This window comes from Haliotis rufescens, unplaced genomic scaffold (genome assembly GCF_023055435.1).
Source record: "Haliotis rufescens isolate VD_foot unplaced genomic scaffold, xgHalRufe1.0.p SCAF_7, whole genome shotgun sequence".
NCBI lineage: Eukaryota > Metazoa > Mollusca > Gastropoda > Lepetellida > Haliotidae > Haliotis > Haliotis rufescens.
Window position 1 is genome coordinate 11,604,100 of NW_025964361.1, and position 22,075 is coordinate 11,626,174.

At 41.5% G+C, this 22,075-nt stretch overlaps 2 protein-coding genes across 3 annotated transcripts; one reads left to right on the top strand and one right to left on the bottom strand.

Moving 5' to 3' along the window:
* Window positions 1-1,929: 1,929 nt before the first annotated feature.
* LOC125376098 (histone-lysine N-methyltransferase SETMAR-like) lies at window positions 1,930-3,018 on the bottom strand. The gene has a single exon (XM_048387710.1). It carries the CDS (start codon window positions 3,016-3,018, stop codon window positions 1,930-1,932), a length of 1,089 nt encoding a protein of 362 aa, XP_048243667.1.
* An 8,565-nt stretch (window positions 3,019-11,583) lies between these two features.
* Window positions 11,584-15,285, top strand: LOC124114840 (cysteine and tyrosine-rich protein 1-like). Of its 2 annotated transcripts, none has more exons than XM_046475628.2 (4): window positions 11,584-11,722; window positions 12,724-12,835; window positions 13,810-14,000; window positions 14,609-15,285. In XM_046475628.2, exons 1-4 carry the CDS (start codon window positions 11,674-11,676, stop codon window positions 14,803-14,805), a joined length of 549 nt encoding a protein of 182 aa, XP_046331584.2. In that variant the 5' UTR covers window positions 11,584-11,673; the 3' UTR covers window positions 14,806-15,285. The 2 variants fall into 2 exon arrangements, with proteins under 2 accessions (XP_046331584.2, XP_046331581.2); XM_046475625.2 differs by having other exon boundaries at window positions 13,939-14,000.
* The last annotated feature ends 6,790 nt before the right edge of the window (window positions 15,286-22,075 follow it).

Below are 22,075 nucleotides of genomic sequence, written 5' to 3' on the forward strand. Positions count from 1 at the left end.
CACTCCTCTTCCAGAGGAGTAGATATATGCAAGATGTATAATGGACTTGAACAAGTCAGTACCAGGATGGTCACAATCCTTACAAGATATATCCTGATACCAACCTCTCTTTCACAGAAAGACATCCTATAGCGTCACTACATTCGTCCGCGTTCGCTTTTGTATATTTTTGTTTATTTAAACCGGGCCTTCCGGTTTTTCTGTTGATGCTATGGTTGCAGAATAAACTGCATTGAGATGAGACTGCGGTGTTGACTAATCCTTGGCGTGGTGGCAGCGGCTTTGAATCCGCGTCGGAATATCATTCCGTCACACAGGAGTGACTTTTCAACCGTACACCCTCAAATTATTTCAATCAGTGAGCAATTCATACATCAAACGAACTGTCAGTCGACCGTTGTATCGTAGTGCACGTAAGTTCGTTACAGTACCTGCTAGTGAAGGAACTCGCGTTGTGTTAGCATTATGGCCAAGCAACGTGCACTAAAGCAGTGGCAGTTAACGAAGCGAAAAAACAAAACAACAAAAATTCTGTAATCAAAAACTCAACATCCGTTCAGGTTATTTAGCAGAAAGTAAGGCAACATTATGGCTTCCAGTCTACTGGTTCCTATTTCTTGGACATTGCTGGTATTAAGTTATAAATGGATGAGCCTCCTGAGGCCCTGTATCAGAGAATCATGGCATTTTTCGAGGATAACCTCCTGACAACTAACTGCAGTATCAGACACCATGGTCAGGCAATAACTGTTGATGAAGATCTCACACCTACCATGGAAAATATGACAGTGGCTTTGTGGATCCCTTCCATTGTGAAAGAGAGATATGGAGCTCAACTCCGCAACCAAACTTTGGCTTCCCTTAAGGTTTATCATCATTGCTGGATGAATTATTCGCAGTATTGAGGACACCAAGGCTTTACGAGCGTACACCCCAAGTTGCTACCCAAGGCAAAATACCCAATCTCGTGGAGGAAAGCCTGCATCCTCGAGTAAGATGCCACAATGCATCCTCTGCAGGACAGGGGCGTCCTTCTTATAACACATACTCTCTGACAGAGGTGTATTGTATGGCAGTTCCCGTCTCCTCCCCGAGGAGGAAGAGGAGAATTCATAGCGTAGTGGTGAGGAAGAGACTCATGATTAAACTTCCTCCTCGACCACCTTAGTATCAAGCGTGTCAATGTTAAACCTTCACCGTACCTGAATGCATTCTATGGAAGGCATCCTATTCGTCTTACTGTGGAAACTGGCGCTACCATGAATATCCGCCATCAACCTCCCGATCACGAAGGCATCTCAACGAGCCCATCAGGCCGATAGTGTCACCCCATTAGAAGTGGTAGACGAGGTTCAGTGTCCTCTCGGTCATGGAGACTTCAAGTTCCAACTGGACACCCTTGTTGTGAAACAGCTGGATGTAGATGTTCTTGCAGGAAACCCATTCCTCAAGCTTAACGACATCGAGGCTAGACCAGCCAAGAACCAAATCGTCATTGGAGGATCCAAAGTCGTCTACTACGGCCAGCAATCGGACACAAGTGCTTCGGTGCAACGTACTCAGGCCTTCGTACAGAGAGCAACATCCAGAGAGACAATCATACTCCCTGTGGAGTATATTCCAATCTTCCACATAATACCCCTTCTGACTTAAATTAGGCTCTGGAACCTAGACTGGACAGTTCTAGTAACGTGCGGTCAGCAGTATGGCAGAGCACTCAACAGGAATACCCAGACCTCAACAGAACACAGCTGTCACAAGGAACCAGACCGTCAAAGAAAATTACAAACATCCCGGATGTCAAACGCTACTTGAGGGTAGCTTCCATTGCCAGTGATAACCTTTTGATTGTGCCAGATGAAAAACCATATCAACAAAACCATGATCGCATTATAATACGAGGGTCATTCAATTTATAACCAGTCTAACCTATTTGCTACCACTACTCACTTCTTCTTTTTCCACATAATCACCATTGAGGTCTATGCACTTTGTCCAGCAAAGTGTGAGAGCTAAAAGCCCGTTGTGATAGAAACCATGGGGTTGTTCGTGTAACCACCCCTCCACTGCTGTCGTGAGTTCATCATCGGACCGGAAATGACGTCCATGCAATTCTTTCTTCAAGTGTGGGAAGAGAAAGTAGTCGCTTGGTGCCAGGTCTGGTGAGTAAGGTGGATGAGGCAATACTTTGAACCCGTTCCGCTTCACTGCAGCAACCGCAAGTCGACAGGTGTGCACTCTGGCATTATCATGTTGGAGCAGCACACCTTTTGTGATCTTTCCACGACGTTTGGCAAGAATAGCAGTCCGCAAACGGTCCAGGAGATCGGAGTAGTACTCTCCAGTAATAGTCTGGCCACGTGGCAAGTAGTCAATGAGCAAGACCCCTTTGGTACCCCAAAAGATGGTTGCCATGACTTTGCCAGTCTTAAACTTTTTGGGATGGGGTGAAGCAAAGCCAGTCCACTGCTTACTCTGCTCTTTGGTTTCTGGGTAATAGTGGTGTACCCAGGTTTCATCACCAGTAACAATTCTCTCCATAAAGTTGTCTGCATCTCGACTGCATTGCGTCAAAAGTGCCTGACACATTGACGCACGTACAGCCTTCTGATCATCACTCAGACATTTCGGGACCCATCGGGCAGACAGCTTCCTCATACCCAGACGATCATGCAAAATGGTATGGACACTTCCCTCTGAAATGTCCAAGGTCTTGGCCATTTCTGACACCTTCATTCGCCTGTCTTTGACAACCAGTTGTCTCACAGCTTCACTGGTTTGGTCATTGGTGACCTCTACAGGCCTGCCAGGGCGTGGCTCATCTTCCAGGTTCACCCGACCCCTCTTAAATTCTGCAACCCAGAATTTGACCTGTGCATACAAAGGTGCACTGTCACCATAAACATCTGACAATTCATCATGTATCTCCTTTCCCGGTTTCCCTTTTAAGTATAGGTACCTAATAACAGCCCTGTATTCAACCTTTGACGAAAATGTGGCAGAATCTACCCTTGCCATCTTAATAGATCACGTGTGTGACTTCAAATACAATTTCCTCAGTGAAACTTTGTCTATGCACGTGACATACATTGGTGCACAACACGTGACAAACATTCAACCGTTAAGATCTGATAAATAGCTTAGGCTGGTTATATATTGAATGGCCCTCGTACCAAGGACTGTCATCAATGATTTCATCAATGCCCTGCACATTCGCTTCAACTATCCATCATGCTGCCAACTGAAACAACTGTTTAACAGGCATATCTATGCACTTGACATTGACAAGGCAATCACTGATCACCATTGTGAATCTTTGAAATCGATCCCATCACAATTGTATCCACAGTCAACAACTTGTTCCCCGGACACTGTTGGCTCCCACATTGCAGCTGATATCATGAAGCGTTATGGACAATTAGTGTTTGTGTTGAGGGAAGTTGTTTCATACTTCAGCCAAACCTGTTTTGTACATATCGAACGACAAGATCAGTTACGCAATGTCATTCTCATGCTTACTGCTGATTTTAAGCACCTTGGCCCAGATGGTTGCACAATCAGTGTGGATCCTGGCCCTGGATTCGTTTCACTGGCCAAAGACCAGAATTTTCACAGCATGGTATTCACCTAGACTTGGTATCCCCTAAAAGCGTAAACAAGAACCCTGTCGCTGAATGGGCTATTGAGGAACTGGGTGTCGAATATCACCACTTGAGCCCAGAAGGCGGTCCTTTTTCTCCAGTTACTCTAACCTCAGCTACAGCCAACCTGAATACAAGCATTAGAAAGGGCGGGCTGTCATCGCGGGAGGTGATCACTCAACGTGACCAGATTACTGGCGCAGCTTTCCAGACAACTTAATCATCCTTCAAGCAGGAAGTACAAGGCATATAGGCATCTCCGTTCAGACCCTGCAGATGTAACAATTGGAGACCTAGTATATCTCACGTCGGACAGAGACCCGTGAAGATCCGGGTTAGAATAAGTCTTCAGCAACCCATGCTTGCCGTAAAAGGCGAATATACTTGTCGTAAGAGGCGACAAACAGGATCGGGTGGTCAAGCTCGCTGACATTGTTGATGCATGTCATCAATTCCAATTGCGTGGATCGATGGTCATGATATTATTGACTGGATTGTCTGGTCCAGACTCGATTATTTACAGATCGCCGTCATATAGCTTGCATATAGTGCGGCGTTAAACAACAAACAAACAAATAAACAAACATGTCGGGCAGAGACATGACTCACACTCGAGACCGATACATGGTCTTCGGACTTTCGGACCATGGCTTTCAGATCAGAAAGTTTACTCAAAATCAGTTCAGATCTGAGGTTTATTATGTTCTTCCCACTCATTGTTATCCTGAGAGACCTACAGTTCTTGCGTTTCAACCAAAAGACCAAATAAAAGAAAGTTACATGTATATGGATATCAATGTATGCAAATGTATCATACGAACATTTTCTCCTGTTTGGTTTCAGACATTCAAAAAAAATTCAAGATAATTAGTGTCTTTAGGTCAAAACTTCAACATTTCCTTAAATCTGCGACTAGGACGTGTGGAACTGCAGAGACGGTGTTATGAAGTGCTTCATAAACCAATAAAAGCTAAGAACCCTTTCCATAATTATAGGAAATCTCTGTTAAAAACCACACTCAGATCCCAACTTTGTCATAAGCATGTGTAAGACCTGGAATCACAAAACGATTCATAAAGACATGCTTACGTATTATATAGTTGGAATCGTACAAAGGACTCTGCTTTTAGCAGTTTTCTTATGATTATGGAAAGGTTTTTGTCGCTTATATTTATCAATCATTATCAAATTGTGGGAATACCAGGTGTTTGCAATAATACTTTAATGTTGTTATACTTAGTAATTTCAAAGGTTTGCAAAGGGAAATGTTTGTTCTCAGCCACCGGTGCACTCCTGAATATGTTTGTCCTTCATTGCTTTCATGTGTAACAAACTTTACGTTTGTCTAACGCTTGTTACAGACCGATGTCATATAGCTATAGAGTGTGGTGTTAAACAAAGAAATACGATAAATAACAAAGAACATCCGTGCAAGACTTCAGCTTCGGCCAGAGGTGTGTATAGTGTCAAAACCGCATAAAGGCTGTTATTGTTTCAAGGTCATCATTCGAAATATCACAAAACAAAAGTAAATACACAATTAATATATAAATCAGATTCGAATTTTAAAATAATTTCGACGTCTTTATAAGTAACAGGTCAAGTCGTTATTTCGTGTAGAGGCCACTGTCCCAATTATATGATATTTACCTAAATATATACATACAATTTTAACACATCATGGTAAACCTGCGTGTATAATTTCATTTCTGTTTTCTTCTCTTTGTGGCAAGAAATTACATTTTTAGCAATATTTCACAATTTCAAGATAATAGCCTTCAGGGTTGGATATTGAAAATACATTTTCGGTAATATTTTCTGAGGTCACCATAATAATTAGATATTATATAAGACAAAATGATATTCATCCTCTACTCAAAGTTTACATACAGGACATGTACATGTACATGATAATAACGCTTGTCTTGACGATCTACCTTCATTTACCTTCAGTTTTAACAATCTGACTATTAAGTCTTTTAATCATATTATGATGTTTTGTTTTCTTTGAGATTACAAAGAGATATTTTTCAGGCTGTGATAAGTTTCGAAATCTCAATACAATCTGAACTTGGAACTATTGTTCAAAGTGCCGTTCCAAGACCAAGAGTAGGAGTTTCACCCTCATTTATCAAGGTGTTTCAGGTGAAAATACATTTACAGATAACAGGTGTCACTAAAACAATTAAAAACTCAGAAACAGTGTGGCTTACACCGAGGAACGAGAACAGTCAATTTCAAACACTAATCTTATTTATTACTGATTTTACGCTTTGAAACTTATAGCCAAGGAGTCAACATACGAAACCCCTACATTAAAGGTATGTCTCCTAATGATAACTGACGATATGTTTACATATATGAAATAATTCCCATACTCAAAACATACTCTGGTGTCTCTTCATACACCGTATGCATATACTGAACAACAAAAGTTCCTGTGATGCAAAGTTATGTTTTTTACCAAATCTGAAACAATTTCGGTTTGCAACAGATAATAGACTTCTGTAAGTGTTCAAATGGTTTAATTTGCCACACTGACTTCAGAAAATGCGTGATTTCATAAAAACATGCCAAAATGTCAATTTACAAATCAATAGCGTGTGTGTCCACCTCTGGTTGCGATGCAAGCAACATATCTTCGTCTCATGGAATGGACCAGGCGTCGCACAAAGTCCTGTTGGATATCTGTCCATATCTGCTGGAGCATGTTTTGAAGTTCCTGGAGTGTCTGTGGAATACGTGGTTGACGTTGAAGGCGCCGATCCATCTCACCCCACATGTGCTCGATTGGTGAGAGATCAGCGAGCCGGCCAGGGGATGACATTCACGTTGTTTTGTTGAAGATAATCTTCTTCCATGACACAATGGTTGACGTAACGTTCACCTCGACGCCGGTACACTCGAATCCGTCTATCGCTGTGGCTGAGGTGAAAACGAGACTCGTCAGTGAATAGAACTTGTCCCCACTGGATGGCCGCCCAGCGTAGACGCTGTCTGCACCACTGTAGACGTGGTTGACGGTGGTTTCCTGTCAAAATGGGACGTCTGGCAGGTCTTCTGGCGACAATCCCTGCACATCTGAGGCGACGACGTACGGTTTGTGAAGATATTCGTCAAGGCCAGGGATGCTTCTTGCAGTCACTGTTGCTTGCTGGAATCGATTTCGCAGGTGTGTTGTTCGAATCCAGTTGTCTTGTCGATTATTGGTTTCGCATTGCCTGCCACTCCGAGGATGGTTTTTGACTGCATTCGTCTGTTGCCAACGTTGCCATAAACACCAAATGGTGTTTCTGTGGACGTTAAATTGTCTTGCAACATCATACTGGCTCGATCCTGCTTCAAGCATACCAATGGCTTGCAGTCGCTCATTTTCGGACAGGTGTGGCATTTCGAAATGTTGAATAATTGCGTAATTTTGCTGTTTTTCTGAGTGGTTGTTGTCAGCAAGATGCTAAATAATGCATATGGAATCCCGTTAACGGACATGTTTTTATACCCATTCTTGGGTAGTGAAATGCATGGAGTTTGCGTAAAAGTCAATTTTTTCGTGGAATGCATGCTTTTCTGTAGCAGTTGCGTTTTTGTGACTTGATTCAATACATGTACTACAATATTGAAAACCAAACTTTACTTACTTTACTTTAAATATTGGTGTCACTTGAACTTTTGTTGTTGAGTATATATAAATAAATATGGACAAATCCACCCAAAATTTAATTTCACGAATATTTGCACTCTTAACGGCAATAACGCTTTTACAGTAAAGGTATTGTTTGAATGAAAATGAAAAACGGAACGTTATACAAACGAACACTGTATGCAATGTGTTAAAACAAAAAATAATAGATTAGTGAGTCATAATGTTCAGTGATGTATGAGTCATTGCAACAAATGACCCGTGAAGATCTCTCACACGGTTACTATGAGATAGCAAGATACCAACAATACGATAGGCAAAAGTAGCAGAAGGTTTATAATGTTGGAAGCCACAAGCCACATTACATCACCTGTTCAAGTAGCAATTTTATGCAATTTGTGTGAGTGGCGGATGCTATCGGTAGGACAGGACATGCTTACTCTTTTCGGGAACACACCGTGTGCCATCACTGATTTTCAGTCATCTATTCATGCAATTTGCACAGCTATTTCGCGTTTTTATCTGTTTCGTCGGAAAATCGAGGCTGGTTATTCTCTGGCGTTGACGTTTTATATTTGCATGTGTTTACGACAGCTGCCGCCGATAGGTCAGGATAGCCTCACGCCTTTTTCTATAGAGATTCAAAAATGCATGCTCATGATATAATCGGAATCTAGAAATCAAATCTGCTATTAGGGAAGATTTCTTATGAATATTGATAGGGTTTTGTTGCTTCTATTTACGACAGAAACGTTAAAGAAAACAGGGTAACGAATGCATAAAATGGATGCACAGAAATCTTATACATATGGATGTCTAGGTTAATAAACAGAAATAATTATAAAGTATAGAGTTATACAGTGCATCTTATCCAGGTGGTTCCTGCTCAAGAGCGCTCAGTCATATGCTCTTTTCAAGAGGATGGTCTTGAGGGTTGACCGGAAGCTGGTGACCACCTTGGATCTCATGACATCTACTGGAAGCTCTTCCTATCGAGCAGTGCCAGCTCTGCTAAAGGTTCTGTTTCCTGTTGTTTCTGGGCTGGTGGTACCACTATCGGTTGTTGGAATGCAGATCGTCATGCCCGTTCAGGTTGGTAGGTACACTGCAATCAGACCATTGAGTGATTTGTGGACACATACCAGCATCTTGAACATAATTCTCTGTCTCACTGGTAGCCCATGTAGATCTTTGATGATTGGTCGACAACCTATGATAAGCATAGCAGTTGAATTTTGCACATGCTTTAGCTTGTCCAGATGCTTTAGCTGAAGACCAGGCAGGAGACAAAACGATTTTGACAAATGCCTGGACAAAGCCACCAAGCTGACAAAGTCTTTGCCTCCATACCATATGTTGGTCTCATATTCCTTATCACATGGTATACATTTTTGCAGATGTTGTTCACATGGTTTTCCAAAATGAATGGCAATGGGTATATTGGGAGATATGGAGGTACATGTAAATGTGTCACTATAGATCTTGGCGACACAATATGCCGTCTTTGCTGAAGGGGAAGTTCCCATATCTACTCACATGTCCGTTATATGTTTACAGATAAAATAAGTATATTAAAAATAATAATTGTTTTAACAATGCAAAATATGTAATTATTGTTCTGATTGGTTTGAATGATCAATTGCCGGTTATTAGCCTCACAATCTGAGTATAATCCTAGATCCGCGTCTGCAGGCATTTATTGTTATACCTGTTTTGCAAGTGTGTCAGGTCTGCACGTAGCTTACGCGTTATGCTGATGAGGTGTTTCTAAAGTCAGTGTCACACTGACCTTAGTCGTTCGTGATTTGCGTGTGAATGAACAACTTACTAAATATTTTCTTTGGTATTATTGTTTGTTTGTTGTGTTGTTTAACGCTACACTAGGCAATATTCCAGCCGTATGACGTCATCTGTAAATAATAGAGCCTGGATCAAACAGTCCAGTGACTGATATCATCCTTTTGTTATATAATAAAGGTTACACTACTTTTCAGAGTGCAAAGCGATCTTATCGCTAAGGTGATCGTAACTCCCATACTTTAACATAGGCTTACGATCATCAATCACCCAGGGCATTATTATTTAAGGAAATCTCACTCTGTTCAACTGCTGCCTTCGTCGGGCAGTCAGTGGCAGACATCAGACTACTGCAAATGGTAATGCTCTGAAGAATAGCGTTACTCAATTAGCATCAGTAAACACGTCTTGTGAACTTGTCATAACTGTTAGCATTCATAGATTGACTTGACTAAGCACCTACTTTTTAGGGTTCAACTTGTGATTGGTTATTTCATAATAGAAGGGGCGACGGGGTAGCCGAGTGGTTAATGCATTCGCTCGTCATGCCGAAGGGTTCGATTCCCACACTGGTTACATGAAGCCAAATTCTGATGTCCCCCGCCGTGCTGTTGCTAGAATATTACTAAAAGCAGTGTACAGCTATTTGCTATGTCGGTAGCAACAAGAGGTCTCACACTATCATGACTACAAGAGTCATACACTATACACATCTGTTTAATCTATTGTTTTAATTTTCTTGATCATTTGCAGCTTTTGCCTTTGAAATATGCTCCGAGAAACAATCTATGAGACAAAGACCTGCCCTGACTCGTACTGTGGCAGCAGGTACATAAAGTACTGTTGTAGTTCCTCGAGGTGAGTCTTCAATATCTGGTTGAAATAAAGCTCAGCACCGTACTAAAGTATGGTCAAACACAGCATTAAGTGATGTTACTGGTGTACGTAACACTTGGCTCTATACCTAATAAAGTATGGTCACACGCAGCTTTAAGCACTGTTATCATACCTTTATGTCAAAATGATGAGATCTGATTGGTCCACGTGATCTTGTTAAAATAATATGTCACCCGCCCTGGAGGGCAATAAATGTCTCAGCGGGGAATAAATCTTTCCACGCCACCACGAGCAAGTAGTTAGGCTGCACGTGGATTTCGCAAATATATCACTTATAACCCGTTTCAAAGCAAAAGCCGCACGTTTTTCCTAGTCAATGGAAGTCACGTGACACAGCGAATTGACGGTTTCGAGTTTGAAGTGACTGGTCCTGAGCAGCAAACAGAAAGCCTTTTGTTCGGGATTGCTGATCTTCTCAACACACTGCACATAAACTCGATGCAGTAGTCGTTCAGAAAGCCTCTCCTTGGGCCTCGAGTCTGGGCCGTTTTGATATGGCACTTCGCTTGGTTGACACTCATTTCCGACCGTCCAGCAGTACAGAACCATCAACAAAATAAACACCGACATTGAGATTATGTCCCACATCCTTGGCTCGTTTTAGAAAACTGTGGAATTTGTTCAAGGTTCGAACAACTAATTGCTTCACTGCATAAAAACTAAGGATCTCTCCATTACCCGACTGATATGTCTACTGCTGTTGGCCGACGATTTGCATTTGGGCCTATTCAAAATGGCTACGCCCTTTTTGTGACGCCATGCATTTGTGCAGTAGGTGCAGAGGGATCAGAAGGATATGTCGCCTACAATTTTAAATTACTGGTGTAATGTATTTGTTATCTTTATCCTTGTCTAATTTGGCTTGTTGCAGCCCAATTTCAAGAATAAAAGCAAACTTTACTACTGATGGGAGAGTGGAAGGTGTTCGGTGTTCGATCCCCGGCCGCGGCATACCAAAAGACGTTAAAAGATGGTATTTGTTGTTACCCTGTCTGACGCTCGGGATTAAGGGCTAAAACAAGGACAAGTCGGCTCGGAGAACTGTGTCTAATTGGGGTATTCATGTTAAACTGCGGCATGGTATCTCAATGTGGTAGCACTATAAATCGGCAACAGTCCGGACTTGTACAAGCAGACACACACACACACACGCACGCACGCGAGCATGCACGTCACTTACTATATAAGTGCAATAATCTTGGACGCGACGTTAAACCCCATTTCACCTCACCTCACCTACTTCTGATTTAGGTGTCATATTCTCAAGATCGGATTCGGTTTATAAAAGCTTTGAGTTATTACGATGTTCATATCACCATGGTAGCCTGTTATTTTAGTATTTACGTCATATACATATACACCTACATATCAGGTGTGCAGGTTGGAAACCTCATAACATTATGTGTTCAAGATACTTAGGGTGATTCACTTAAACAGCTGAAGCTGTCGGAAACATCATATGTTTTCTTCAAAATATTTGAGGTAAACGTGAATCCAGTTTTTATGAATATATTTTAGCTGTACAAAATATGATCAGCTGCTTGCCTCGGCAGGCCTTCATTGTTATACCTGTTGTGCAAGCGTGTCATGCCTCATTGCCTGCCCGTGGCCTACATACAGGCCAACCCGTGGATAGTCAATATACTTCCTAAACTGTCATCTAACAGTCTTCAAACTGTGATCGTCCTATTTGCTACTATGGATGGTGTCCAAATCGGATGTGTTATCCTTACCTTGGCAACGTTTTGTAAGTATGAGTTAACAAGATATTGTTCATACTGACTTAATGACAAGCGGGTTTTCTCCATCTAAGTGTACACTGCCCTGCAGACGGGCCCAAGTCTGAAAGCCTCTTCCACAAAACAACCATAACAGAAAGGTTGGCATAGCTAGTTAAAATCGAAGTAAGATCGATGTAAGGTAGCTTTGTGAAACTAGTATCACTCCAGACAAACGTAAACTTAATTAGTTTAATCTCTGTGGTTAAAATTTACCTGACCTAATGCTGTTTTTGGGAACGGTCCCTCGTCCATCAGAGAATGGCCATAGGTCCATTACACTGTTAATGTACACCCATGTAATTGGAACCTAGTATTATTAGTTTAGTAGCAGCTGTTGCATAATCTGCATTTGTAGTTATAATGGATTAGAATTATGATAAAAATTCCCCAAAGTTACCTATTACTGTCCAGGAGATGTTTCCTGGCCAGTGTCACACTGACCTAATAATTATAACTGATCGATATTGTTTGTGTGAATAACTTACAATGCGTTTTTGTTTGATTTTATTGGGTTGGTTTAGGGATATTACCATACTAGGGACACATGCCAGGCATTTTAGCTATGACAACTGTAACACCTTTTTTAAGAAAGCCCTCGGTTTGTCCATCTGCTCTCCTCGTCAGGCAGACCTGACTGACAACGCCCTGAATAATACGGTTACCCTTACAACGTCAGTAATCACGTTTTGTGAACTTGTGATATTAATATTCCTAGATTGACATGACTAAGTACCTGCTTTTCATGACACGCGTGTGATGGATTACTTTACGTTTTGTAATAGAAAGTCAATATTTGTTGTGTCACGTTGAAGTAAATAAGCTTATAAATAGCCGCGCAACAGCTTCTACTTGACTTGCCATGTCGAGATCGGTATCAATAACTGGACTCGTTCTACCATTGCCACATGAGTCAAACAACGAACACACCTCTTTAATTCAATGTTTTGATTTTCTTGATCATTTGCAGCTCATGCCTTTCAAATATGCTCCGAGAAACAATTCGACGGGACTTATAAGACAAAGACCTGCCTTAACTCGTGTTGTGGCGTCACGTACTTTAAGTACTGTTGTAGCTCGAGGTGAGTCTTTAATAACACATAAATGCAGTCAGAGCAGGATGCTAGCTGAATAGCTCGTGGGTATTGAAAACACTCTGCGGGTTGTACTCACACTGTAGACACGCAACTGCTTTTGTTATTCAATGTAGGCGACGAACTTGAAATATTATGTTTACCAACACGAAGGGCATGACCAGAAGTGCATTCTCACGAGCACTTACATGCGGAGATGTTGTCAAGCTGTTGCCAAGATGTTTGTGTATTGCTCATTAAAGTTTTATCTGTTCGAAAAAAAACTCTTACGCAGTTAAAACATTTATCCCATATACACATCGTGTGGGACGGACTTAAAACTGTTTAACATCAACCGAAAGGTTTTCCCTCAAAAGGTCATCCATGCCCAGGGATTGCAAAATATTTGATGCATGTGTGCTAACTGTTTTAACAACCGTTCCTGATATATTACTGATATATGCATTCTGAATACTTGACTTATTGGACCTGAAGTTCGCTCAGCCATAATGTATGACTACTACTAATTTTGTGATGTTATGAAGGAATTCGAGTAAAAGTGAAATCCTTTGTTGAAGATATTACATGGCATAGAGGTATATCCAAGAAAACTTGAGTCAGTTGAGCAAATTAATTTTCTTTGACAAGTAAGTACAATAAGCATGGGTCTGTGACCTTTACAAAATGTACAAAACTTGAGAAACGTGGAGGAACCACAGAATCGCAGATCACACAGAACTGAATTAACACAAAAACCTGCATACACATTATATAAGATAGATGCACGTATGTACATTTGAGGTGAACAAATGAGAGTTAATAAAAATCCAGTTATACGGGTATTCCTTCACTCCATGTGGTTATATTCATAGTTGGGCGTACTTCAATGACAAATCCAACGTTTGATAAAATAGCGTCCATGGTGAAGTCAATACCTGTTGTCAATGGCATCTCTGATCCTGACCGTGATCACTGTGTTTCAGCATCAGCACAAGCTACTACACCACACACTACAGGTGGACCACAGGAGTTATTGTCGGCATCGTCATTGGCGTAATCGCGTTCATCGGTCTCATCGTGGGAATCATCATCTGCTGTGTCATCTGTTGTAGGTCATCACAAGGACAAAGCGGTCACGTAGTGCAAAACCAACAACAAATGACTGTAGTATCAGGTATGACAACCGCGTCACCGCGACAATGCGTCACACACAACGCTCAATTTTAGACCTATGTATTTTCAGCTGTTTAAATTACTAAACATATTATTAAAATGTGTATGTAGTGTAAGTGTATTAACTTCAAGCTACGTGTGTCCGGGTATGATGGTTGTATGTTATAACTTTTCCTGCTTTATAATTAACACATAGTACAGATTGTGATTCTGGGTCCTGTTGTGCTGTGGGTGAGGAGACGGGCGACCTCCTGAGAACTGGCTGAATATGTGGCACCGTGCTGTGTTGACATGGATCACATGTGTCCTCGTACCCTGAATGCAATGATCACGTGTTCTCGTACCCTGATGGCATCAATCATGCGTGACATTGTACCCTTATGGAGTTGATTATTGTTTCACTCGTCATCTGGGGCGGTCGGGTAGCCAAGTGGTTGAAGCGTTCGCTTGTCACGCCGAAGACCCGAGTTCGATTCCCGACATGGGTACAATGTGTGAAGCCCATTTCTGGTGTCCCCCGCCATGCTATTGCTGGAATATTGCTAAAAGCGGCGTTAAACCATGCCCACTCACCCATTCGTAAGCTTAATGATGCTATTCCCTTTTCAGGAACAACAAACACATCATATACTCCTGGGTATGGCTACCCAGCTCAAGCGACTCCAGGGGCATACCCACCTGCTCCAAACTACGCTCAACCTCAGAAGGGAACATACCCGCAAGGTGCAGCATACCCACCCCCACAAGGTGGAGTATACCCACCCCCACAAAGTGCAGCATACCCACCCCCACAAGGTGGTGTATAATCGGTGTGTAACTTCCCCAACAAGGAGCTACCTTTTCCCCACCAAGGGCAGTTGCCACCCTCCAGCTTTCGAAGATATAATATTATTTCGAATTATATAATTAGCACCATAAAAGAACGTTACGAAATTCAAATGCTACCACATATCCCACATGCTGTTACACAATATCATCACTTACTTATCGAACGCTTCATCTCATAGCAGCAATATTTGTTGGTGACAAGAGCTTTCTTCCAGTGTGTGTACATTTATAACCCGTTATTTGTGATGCTTAATCTTCCGACCAACAAAGGTAACTGATGTGTTCGTTTCACAAAAAGGAAGAAAGGCATATTAACGATGTGTACCAGTGCTTGGTGTATATTTAATATGTTTATTTTGTTTGTTTGCCCACATAATACATTTCATATCGACTACTTTTCTACACTGTAATTAGACATATCCATTTCAACCTCCAACAGTAAAAGTATTTTTCTACAATTTGAATTCTGGAATTGTTTTCTGTTACCACTACTGTCAGTGGTTTCTGCACTTCATTTTGGAAGTGTGTGTATGTGTGTGTGTGTGTGTGTGTGTGTGTGTGTGTGTGTGTGTGTGTGTGTGTGTGTGTGTGTGTGTGTGTGTGTGTGTGTGTGTGTGTGTTTTTGTGTGTGACTACACTCAGTTATACTTGTACTTCACGTTGGACGTGGGGGACCGCCCCTGTTGTCACTACAGTCAGTGATACTTGTACTACACGTTGGACGTTGGGGACCGCCTCTGTTGTCACTACAGTCAGTGATGCTTGTACTACACGTTGGACGTGAGGAACCGCCTCTGTTGTCACTACAGTCAGTGATACTTGTAATACACGTTGGACGTGGGGACCTCCTCTGTTGTCACTACAGTTAGGGATACTTGTGCTACACGTTGGACGTGGTTGGCGCCTCTGTTGTCATTAAGTCAGTGATACTTGTACAACACATTGGACGTGGGGGACCTCCTCTGCTGTCATTAAGTCAGTGATACTTGTACTATTTGGACGTGGGGACCGCCTCTGTTGTCACTACAGTCAGTGATACTTGTACTACACGTTGGACGTGGGGGACCGCCTCTGTTGTCACTACAGTCAGTTATACTTGTACTACACGTTGGACGTGGGGGACCGCCTCTGTTGTCACTACAGTCAGTGCTACTTGTACTACACGTTGGACGTGGGGGACCGCCCCTGTTGTCAGTACAGATAATGATACTTGATCTACACGTTGGACGTGGGGGACCGCCTCTGTTGTCACTACAGTCAGTGATACTTGTGCTACACGTTGGGCGTGGGGGACCGCCCCTGTTGTCAGTACAGATAATGATACTTGATCTACACATTGGACGTGAGGACCTCCTCTGTTGTCATTACAGTCAGTGATACTTGTACTACACGTTGGACGTGGGACCGCCTCTTTTGTCACTACAGTCAGTGATACTTGAACTGCACGTTGGACGTGGGACCTCCTCTGTTGTCACTACAGTCAGTGATACTTGTACTACACGTTGGACGTGGGACCTCCTCTGTTGTCACTACAGTCAGTGATACTTGTGCTACACGTCTGACGTAGGGGACCGCCTCTGTTGTCACTAGAGTCAGTGATACTTGTACTACACGTTGGACGTGGGACCGCCTCTGTTGTCACTACAGTCAGTGATACCTGAACCGCACGTAGGACGTGGGACCGCCTCTGTTGTCTCTACAGTCAGTGATACTTGTACTACACGTTGGACTAGGGACCGCCTCTGTTGTCACTACAGTCAGTGATACTTGATTTACACGTTGGACGTGGGGACCTCCTCTGTTGTCACTACAGTCAGTGATACTTGTGCTACACGTCTGACGTGGGACCGCCTCTTTTGTCACTGCAGTCAGTGATACTTGTACTACACGTTGGACGTGGGACAGCCTCTGTTGTCACTACAGTCAGTTATACTTGTACTACACGTTGGACGTGGGGGACCGCCTCTGTTGTCCCTATAGTCAGTGATACTTGTGCTACACGTTGGAACTTTGGGATGGCCTATACATGTTTCACAGCCATAAATTACACACAAAACACATGATTTTCAAAAGAATAATTTCGAAAGGTGAAAAGGTACAGTCTTACAGAAAACGTTTACGGTCATTTTTCATCTTGTATTAACTAAAGTGTACAATTATTCCAGCTTATTAAATCCGTATAAGACTCCATTAAGCAATGTTTATAACAAACATGCCTTTAATGAACTGACGGATAAAATGAACTCTTGGTCCCGTCCATTTGATGTATGTATACTGTTAAACACGACTAGCAAACTAACGACTTTATCCAAGCGGAAGACATAGTATCAAAATGAAGCGCTGAACATTAGCTATCCAACGGTATGATTAACGATTCACAACAAGCTATGTACAATTATTGAGGAGGCAAAAACGATCAAAAATACATTCGAAACATCTGTAACTACATGTACATGGATCTTCCCCTTATGTTTCAAAATCATAGTCACAAAAACAATTTCAAAACACGAATAAGGCAGCAAACATGAATGAGAAAAACATACATCAAGTCTATGAATGGTAAGAGTGTGCCATTAAATCACCCAGGAAGAAAATATAATGGTAATTAATTCTCCAACAAAGAAAACAAAGAACTGATCAACGATGACAGCCGGACTTTGCCAGACGATGTCGGAAATTGGATAATAAAAGCCAGAGAGCTGTGTGGTCGCTAGAACGTGACAAGACCATTTTATGACCCGATTACAATGAGATTGTGGTGGATTTTTTTTCCAAACACCTTACATTCCAACCAGCTTTGAATATTAAAGATTCTTTGTTGTTTAGCACCGCACCCCGCACATAGGTGTTGTACGTGTAGGAGAAATCATGTCTCCGAGGGATTACTAGAGACTGTAAACCCTCACATGAGGGAACGTCCCGAGGGTGTGTGTGTATGTGTGTAAGCGCACGTGTATGGGGATGGTGTGTGTGTGTGTGTGTGTGTGTGTGTGTGTGTGTGTGTGTGTGTGTGTGTGTGTGTGTGTGTAGGGGTGGGTAGGGTGGAGGGGTGGTGTGGATGGTTGTACTAGTCTGGACTATTGTCGATTGTTTTGTGCTAGCCCACTGAGATACCATTCTGCAGTTTAACATGAATACCCCACTGAGACACAGTATACTGACTCCGAGACGACCAGTCCATGAATGCATAGCGTTAACTTTAAAACGATTATGGATGCTGTCGAACACATGCCAAACAATGGGCCAAAAGAGAAGCTGAACCTGATGAATGTATGTTGACCCAGAGCGTAATGTCATTGTAAGAATGCATAAACTGGAAAAGGAAAAAAATCAGAATTGGAATAAACCCATTCTATCCCACAGCTGGAATCGTGCCTGTTTGTTTGTTGTTTAACACTGCACTCAGCATTATTCTAGCTATAGGACGGCGGTCTGTAAATAATTGAATCTGGACCAGACAATCCAGTGATTGATATCATGAGCAGCGATCTACGCAAATGAATATACATGTCGGGTTTGGTGCTTGCAAACAGACAACGGATTACAATCGGTCCCTGATCTTGAGTTTTAACCCACAACCAACGGATCCAAACAACTGCACATACGGCCCATTATTATTATCATTTAACTTTTGATCAAATCCTTTCCTTGTTAAATGATACATGCACTGTCACATTAAACATGTCACACACTATAATATTTGTATTTTGAATGGACATTAAACAGACAGAACAGTAAAGGAAATTATACCCCAGTTCTGGTCTGGTTGCATGAATTCCTGTGTTAAAACCGTAGTATAGTCACTTATAAACCACTCCTTATCACCTATAAGTGTATATGATTCCCAATAACACTCCTGCACTTGCCATGTAGATACTCTTCACGTAAATACATGCACACATTTCTTGAACTGAATTGAGTCCAAGAGTGTTCGGATTGTCAAGCCACTTCATCCTGGGTGAGCGGCGTAGAAATGTTACAGAATGAATATTTTATGTCCTTTTAAGTTACTTGGTGACTCAAGAAGTAGCTAGCCCTTGGCCTGCTCCTGTTTGTTTAGTAACCAAGAGAGATGGATCCTGCAGGTTCTTTATTGATGTTAGGAAGTTAAATGACATCGCTTTACGAGGTGCCTATACTTTGCCCCCAATAGAGAAAACTCTGGAGAGTGGTTGTCAATTGTTTATTACCCTTGATTTAGCCCGCGGATATTGGCAAGTCAAAATGGATCCGAAACCTAATCATATATCTGCTTTTGCTTCTTACGGACTAGCACGCACACGATAATGTAAGGACGTGAAAAAATAATTGCGAAATGTTCCGGAAGTGTATCAGAAAATGTTTTAATCACGTGAATGGGTATGGTTTAGGAAACGTTTCAGCAATGTTTTGAAAACGAACCAGGATAAATAGGCCAGTTAACAGACAAACATGATTTGCTGACAATGTTCGAAACACCAACTGTTTAACAAGAAGACACATATGACTGTGACAAATAATCAGACACCGTTACCCTTTATTTAATATAAGACTGAGTGTTATAGAAACCAGCTATTAAAGACTCGCCTGGAACAACAACAGAACTTAATGCTGTGTGTAACCATACTATATTTAGTACAAGGCCGAGTGTTATAGAAACCAGCTATTAAAGATTCGCCTAGAACAACAACAGAACTTAATGTTTGTGTAACCATGCTATATTTAGTACAAGGCCGAGTGTTAAAGAAACCAGCTATTAAAGACTCGCCTAGAACAATAACAGAACTTAATGTTTGTTTAACCATACTATATTTAGTACAAGGCCGAGTGTTATAGAAACCAGCTATCAAAGACTCGCCTAGAACAACAACAGATCTTAATGTTCGTGTAACCATACTATATTTAGTACAAGGCCGAGTGTTATAGAAACCAGCTATTAAAGACTCGCCTAGAACAATAACAGAACTTAATGTTTGTGTAACCATACTATATTTAGTACAAGGCCGAGTGTTATAGAAACCAGCTATTAAAGACTCGCCTGGAACAACAACAGTACTTAATGTTTGTGTAACCATACTATATTTAGTACAAGGCCGAGTGTAATATACGCCAGCTATTAAAGACTCGCTTGGAACAACAAAAGTACTTAATGCTGTGTGTTACCATACAAAATTGATAGAAAATAGCTCTACGATTGAGCTGAGGTTAACTTGTAACGTGACTCGGGCGTCTGTTTGCTTTGAAGTGGGGTATAAGTGATTTATGTATTCTACCTCTCAGAAATCTACGTGCAGCCTTACATGCTCGTGGCAAAGTTTAAGTATATTTATTCCCCCGCTGATAAGTGTATTACCCTACAGGGCGGGTGACATAGTATTTTATCAAGATCACGTGGACCAATCAGATCTCATCATTCTGACATAGAGGTATGATAACAGTGCTTAAAGCTGCATGTGACCATACTTTATTAGGTACACGGCCAAGTGTTACGTACAAAAGTAACATCACTTAATCCTGTGTGTGACCATACTTTAGTACAGTGCCGAGTTGTATTTCCACCAGATATTGAAGACTCACCTCGAGGATCTACAACAGTACTTAATTTACGTGCTGCCACAGTAAACACGTCGTGTGAGCTTGTGATGACTGTTATCAATATTCCTAGATTGACTTGACTAAGCACCTGCTTTTCATGATACATGTGTTATTGATTAATTTACGTTAAGTAATAGAAAGTGAATAATTGTATTATCACGTCCTGGTAAATAAGCTTATGAGCAGCCGAGCAACAACTACAAAAATGTATTCTATTTGCTATGTCCCTGTCAACAACATGTCTCGCGCTATCATGACCACATCAGTCATACATTGTACACACCTCTTTAATATAATGTGTTCATTTGCAGCTTTTGCCTTTGAAACATGCTCCGAGAAACAATTCGACGGGACCTGCCCTTACTCGTGCTGTGGCATCACGTACATTAAGTACTGTTTTAGCTCCTCGAGGTGAGTCCTCAATATCTGGTGGATATACAACTCGGCACTGTACTAAAGTATGGTCACACACAGCATTAAGTGATGTTACTTGTGTACGTAACACTTGGCCCTGTACCTGATAAAGTATGGTCACACGCAGCTTTAAGCACTGTTATCATACCTCTATGTCAGAATGATGAGATCTGATTGGTCCACGTGATCTTGATAAAATACTATGTCACCCGCCCTGTAGGGTAATACACTTATCAGCGGGGGAATAAATATACTTAAACTTTGCCACGAGCTGTACGTAGATTTCTGAGAGGTAGAATACATAAATCCCTCATACCCCACTTCAAAGCAAAAAGACGCACGGGTCACGTTACACGGCACAAATTAACCTCAGCGCAATCGTGGAGCTGTTTTCTATCAATTTTGTATTTGTCTTAATTCTTTTACAATGTCTGTAAGATAAATTCGTTGTACCTCTAGGTGCGTCTTTAATAGCTTGTGTATAGAACACTCGGTCATGTACTAAATATAGTTTAGTCACACACGGCATTAAGCACTGTTGTTGTTCCAGGCGACTCTTAAATAGCTGGTGTATAGAACACTCGGTCTTGTACTAAATATAGTTAGGTCACACACAGCATTAAGTACTGTTGTTGTTCCAGGCGACTCTTAAATAGCTGGTGTAAAGAACACTCGGTCTTGTACTAAATATAGTATGGTCACACACAGCATTAAGGACTGCTGTTGTTCCAGGCGAGTCTTTATTAAGTCTTTGATAAGCATTTATAAGTTGGTAGAACATGGATAGATGACACTTTTTTTATGGATAGCAACTTCTATTAATCACTGTACGACGTTTAAGAGCTGCTTCATCAGGTGAATGCCTAGTAAGTGCATAAAGTAACATATATATATATATTAAAAAACCAATTTCTCCCCTAACATTCCACAAATAAAGATAAAGCAAATGCCTTTGTTGATCATTTTTCGTCAACAAGCAGCTCCTGAAAAAAAACCCAACCCTGATAGCACAAGAGACCAGCATACATACATCTTCCCCACAACCAGACCATCAATTTACATGGATTACAAACATCTCTTAAAAACAACAACACAGCCTCAGCCACAGGTACAGATAATATTAGCTATATCATTCTTAATCACCTCACCGTCATAATTAAAAAATATTATTACAATTATATACTCAAATTTGGATTTCTGTCCCCATCCCCCAAAACTGGAATAAAGCAATGGTGGTACCTATTCTTGAACAAGGGAAAT